This window comes from Pygoscelis adeliae, unplaced genomic scaffold (genome assembly GCF_000699105.1).
Source record: "Pygoscelis adeliae isolate BGI_AS28 unplaced genomic scaffold, ASM69910v1 Scaffold359, whole genome shotgun sequence".
NCBI classification, from domain to species: Eukaryota; Metazoa; Chordata; class Aves; order Sphenisciformes; family Spheniscidae; genus Pygoscelis; species Pygoscelis adeliae.
This window is the reverse complement of record NW_008825553.1, coordinates 678,396-683,491: the sequence shown is the minus strand read 5'-3', so window position 1 is coordinate 683,491 and position 5,096 is coordinate 678,396. Positions and strand designations below refer to the sequence as shown.

Here is a 5,096-nt window from a genome sequence, read left to right as displayed (position 1 = left end):
CTTTCCTCGCCCCAATGCCAGTCTTGACAATGACCATTGCAAACTTATCGATCTCATGCTTTTGCAGAGATAAGTTGTGTCCCCCTGGTGTCTTAGGAGCAAGTTGCTGTTCCATGGCTTTTTAGACACAAAGCAGCGATGAATTTTAGTGTTTGTAGTAGGAAGCAGGGATTAAGGTTTGAAATGTTTTGCCGAAAAAGGGTCAAACCCAATCCTAAATTCAAGTTACTAGACGGAGTTGTACCAGTTCGTGTTTTTAGCTTGAGAGGTGCGTAGTTCAGACTGTATTCTGTTGGCCAAACTGGTGCAAATCCAGTGCCGACTGCTTCCACTGCTCTGGTCGCATCTCATCAGCACCCTGACCTGCGCAAGGGGAGATGTGGCACTGAGGTCTTCTGTGTGAGGGTTTGCTGCGCATTACAGCCCCTTCCCAGGGAGCACTGCTTGGTTCCCGTGCTACAGATAGAGCCGGGTGGCTGCACTATCTTTCCACAAGCTACTTGGAGTGGGGTAAATGCCAGAGAAAATGAGGATGACAGTTGATGAGGGTGATAAGCAGCCTCCTCCTAATCTAAGGTTTAGGTTCTTACTTTGGGTTTAGCACTGTTAGTCAACCTTGATTTTAGAAGGTGCCACTGCCTGTCATTCCTAAAACATGAGATAGATTTCTTCCTCCTTTCTACCCTTCTCTCAGGCAGCGCTTTCCTGCTCTAGATACTGCATCAAACATTATTCCACCTCCCACTTTTTATTTGCCTCCTGAGTCACCTGACTCTGTGACTCAGCTGTCAGATGTGGGGATTTTCACACAGACAGCAGCTCGTGTTCGTGAGTGAGAGCCTTTCTGTTTGCTGTTTATTTGTGCACTAAAGTTCTCTGGCTCTCCTGGCTCTAGATAAGAGGAGTTGCCAAGCCTATCTTCAGAGATGGCATCACAGGGGAGGTGGAGCAGGAAAAAGAGATGGGTTGGTGACTAAATAGGAATACGACGATCTTCAACTGCAGGGCACTTGAAGGGTCTGTGTGAAGGCTTGTGTACAGGTGGTGGCTTGCACAGATTCCTCACAGAGGAAAATAGCTTGAGCTATAGCCTCATGGTTTGAATGCTCATAGGTGCTGGTGAATGCCCAAGAGCAGGGCCTCTTGAAAATCAGGCTCTTCTTTTAAATTTGCTTGTCAGCAGTGACACCTTCCTCTGTGTAACACTACAAATCTTTCCTGTAAAGACTAAAGTTGCTGCCCACCAGACTGAGAGTTCAACAAGCTGGGCTTCTAAGTCCATTTTTAAGCACCTGGATAAACAAGCAGATGTCAGTGTCCTGCAGGTCCTCCTGTTTCTACAGGACCCATTAGGACATAGTTTTCCTGGGTCAGCCATTTTTGGGTGTGAATTTGGAGACAGGAATCTGAGTTTAGGATGTTTTAAAAGTCTCATCACAGGTACCTATTTTTGTTTGTTTTGGTTTAGGCTTTTGATTGTGCAATGGTTCTGTAGCCATCCACAGAAAAATACTGGTTACAATAATGTACAGGGTTTTTAAAGCCAAAATCAAAGGGTAAAATGAGGATATCCAGGAACTGCTGCTCCCTAGGGTGTTGAGGACGATCAGCATGTGCTGTGCTGGGAGGTGCTTGATCACAACTGTAGGGGCGTGTGAGATGGGGAATAGGGCAGAGACTCCTGTGTGTACAGTGTCTGTAACCTGTAGGGATGGAGACCTGCATGTCTCTTGTTTTGCTTTTGGGGTGAAACAGCAGCGTGTGCTTATTCATCATTCTCTCTTTGTTCCATACAAGTGACTTTGAATACACTCTGGGGTCACCCAAAGCCATTCACATCAAATCTGGGGACTCTCCCATGGCCTACCTCAACAAAGGACAGTTCTACCCCATCACGCTGCGGACAGCTGGAGACAGCAAATGTTTACACTTGTCCTCAAATAAAGTGAAGGTAAGAGACAAGCTGACAATTTTGCTGACACATGCTGTAATCAGACATCCAGGAATTGTACTGGCCTGGGAACAGAGCTGAACATGAAGAGTAATGGCTTTGTGGCTCATGTTGGCTTAAAGCGATGAATGGGATGGATTCACTCGTAGCAAGCTAATCCTCTGATGCACAGCAACAGCCTTCATGTTACCTGGCAGTTGAAACCTTTCACAGTAAGGTCAGGGATGCACAAAAGGCCTCCCTAGCTGATGGCTGGCTGGGGGCCCTGGTGGGAAGACTTCTGAGCTAGAGAGAGGTTCCCCGTCTTGCTCCCGAGATGCGTGGCCAGGCCTCAGAGCCACCCCTGAGACTAAGCTGAGCTTGAATTCTCAGCAGAGAAACCTGGTCCTCCTATCCTGAGCTGTATTTAGGGGCTAGACTTCGGATATCTCAAGACTTACAGGATTCCTGAAACTGAGAATGTCTAGAAAAAGATCTTTTAGGCTGTCCCAGCCTAATACTTGCTACAGCACTGCTAACATTCCTCTAACGCAGGATTCTTGTATGCCTTGGAGTCAGTGGGAACTCATGGGCAGTGCAATTAGGGGGCATACAGGGCATCTCAGTTTTGCTCCTGGCTCTGTTGCTGCCTGACCGCATGACCGTGTTCAAGTCCCTTCCCTTGCCCGCCTCAGTTTCCCCAGCAATAAAACATTAACAATGACACTAGGCTGCCCTTGGCCAGTGGATGCACTGGCTGGAAAGGGCAATGAGGGCACCAAGCGTTAGCCTGCTGTGTATACTAATATGGGATATCCTCGCTGTGTTACAGAGTGTTGTGATGATTGTTTTTGACAACGAAAAGATCCCGACGGAGCAGCTCAAGTTCTGGAAGCACTGGCATTCCCGCCAGCCCACGGCCAAGCAGAGGGTCATTGACGTTGGTATGAGTGGGGCTGTCTGATTGCGATGGCTGGGTGGGGTTGATAACTTCTAGCACCATTTTACTGCATTTCCAATACACAATACCACAGTTGAAGCTTCAGAATCTGGCCTGGGGGAAAGCAGGGAGGAGCAGGCTGATCTGCTGGCTTCAGATCCTTTCTGGCTGAGGAGCTCTTGCAGGTTTAAGATGGTGTTTGCCAAGTGTAGGGACATGCGCTAGAAGCCCAAGATACATCAAAGAAGAGCCTCAGTCAGAGACACAGAAACTGCTTGAACTATTTTGGCTCTTACAGATGTGACCTATGGCCTCTTGGAGTCTAGGAATCTGGGCTAGAAAAGGCTTTGGTACTGCTTGTCCTTCTCCACTGCCACCACACAGGCTTTATAGTGTGTTATGCTGGGCCAGACAAAGGTTTTGTCCATTCAGCTGAGCACCTCACTGAGCACCTTGCGGCTTAAAGCAAGACACACAGTTGTTTAAATTTAGAAGCAATCTACATTGACTTTGCATAACATCACTACTCAAATAGCAGTTACCAGCCAATATCTTTGAGTAATTTCTGGCCTATCCCTTACATATGCACACTAAGGTTTATCCAGTGGTATCAAGGATGGCCTCTGTTATATTACAAGTCTTCTTTTAACCTTGGACGCAGTGAGAGGTAGGCTTTTGGGGAGTGGAAAGCCTCGGGAACGTAACCAGTTCTGCAGCCAGAGTATAAACTGCTTCTCTATTGCATTTCAGCTGACTGTAAAGAAAACTTCAACACAGTGCAGAACATCGAGGAGTTAGCCTACAATGCACTGTCCTTCGTGTGGAACATCCACGAGGAAGCAAAGGTACAAACTGCTTGTGGAAGGGATATGGGAAGCCTTGGTCCACAGCAAAACTGTAGCCTCCTTTCTGATGGCCCAGGCACGCTCCCCCCACTTCTCAGCTGAAAGACAGAGTTTCAAATCCAAACAATTCCATTCCAGTGGCCCCAGGTAGTGTTTGTCTGCCAGGACAGTGAGGAAGGACACCATGCTTCTCTGTGTGTTTAAGCATTGCCATTAGCTAATAAACACTCTGGGCACACCTGAGACTGGCTCAGAGATGTTTTTTTAGTGCTGATGGATAACTCCTAAGAAAGCCTTTTGCAGCAGGCAGCCTAGATCAGGGCTCTACTCACATGTAGGTGAAGCCTATTTAAATAAACCACAGCTTAGGGAACAAAGACCCTCCTTTCAAGGCAGCATTTTGATGCAGAAATGACTGACCACCCTTCTGTGGCTTGTGTGATATGGAAGGGAGCCAGGCAGGTCACAAGATCCCTTTTGACCTTAAAATCTATAAAGCTTATATCAACATCTTTGCAGCTCTGCTGTCTCTTCTGCATCTCTTCAGAGTCTCTCGTTAACACTTTGTACCTAGTGTGGATTGAAAGAAGCATATAAAAAAAGATGAAATAACTAAGCAAAAAAGAAAAGCATAAATGCCCCATCTCTCTGAAGCTGGTAGCTTGGGAAAACTCTGGTTTGCTTTGGGATTCTTTTAGCCCAAAGGCGACCTTGGTCTTTTACAACCCAAGAGGTCAACAAATGTCTTCAAGGCAAAGTTGTCAGAAATGGAAATATGTCAGGTATGTGGCAAGCCCTCCGGGGCACCTCAGCAAAACTGGATTTAACTCTTAGCAGAAACTCTGTACATGCACTGGCCTGGGGCAGGTAAAGGTGAGACTTCAGAGAGCTGCGAGGGCTGGGAGCCGCGACAGGAGGGGTCAGGTATTTGGGTCGTCTGTAGCACCTGTTACTTCTCTTCTTGCAATTAAACTTCACACCACAGTTAAGTGGTTTTCTTTTCTATATATAGGTACTGACTAGATCTGACGTTAGGTTTCAGGGCTGAAATCCTCAGCCAAAGCCCTGCTGAGGTAGCTGTGGGAGCTTCACCAGCTGTGCATCTGTCCCCAGAGTCCAGGGGAAATTTCAAGGTCACACAAACGAGTTGGTAATTTGGAGATACAATGTGGATTATGTCTGTGCTCAGCTTTTCTTCAAAAGTTCCCACTGGAGGTAACGCCGTCCTAAAGCAGGAGGAGTAGGATAAAGGAGACCAGTGCGTGATGAATATTTATTTCACTAGCAGCAATGATTTGTAATTCCTGAAGCTGTAGTCTAGCCCTCCTCCCTTCCTCCAGGGCAATGCTGTCTGAGGGTCCCTTGTTCAAATGAAAGATCA

At 47.0% G+C, this 5,096-nt stretch overlaps 1 protein-coding gene across 1 annotated transcript in view; it reads left to right on the top strand.

Annotated features, from left to right (window-relative positions):
- The window catches only part of GRHL3 (grainyhead-like 3 (Drosophila)), a 17,808-nt gene that overhangs the window by 3,333 nt on the left and 9,379 nt on the right, over window positions 1-5,096 (top strand). The window contains exons 5-7 of the mRNA XM_009332136.1: window positions 1,798-1,951; window positions 2,763-2,874; window positions 3,621-3,715. Of these exons, the coding sequence (XP_009330411.1) occupies window positions 1,798-1,951; window positions 2,763-2,874; window positions 3,621-3,715 (361 nt within the window). The remainder of the gene's footprint in view (window positions 1-1,797; window positions 1,952-2,762; window positions 2,875-3,620; window positions 3,716-5,096) is intronic.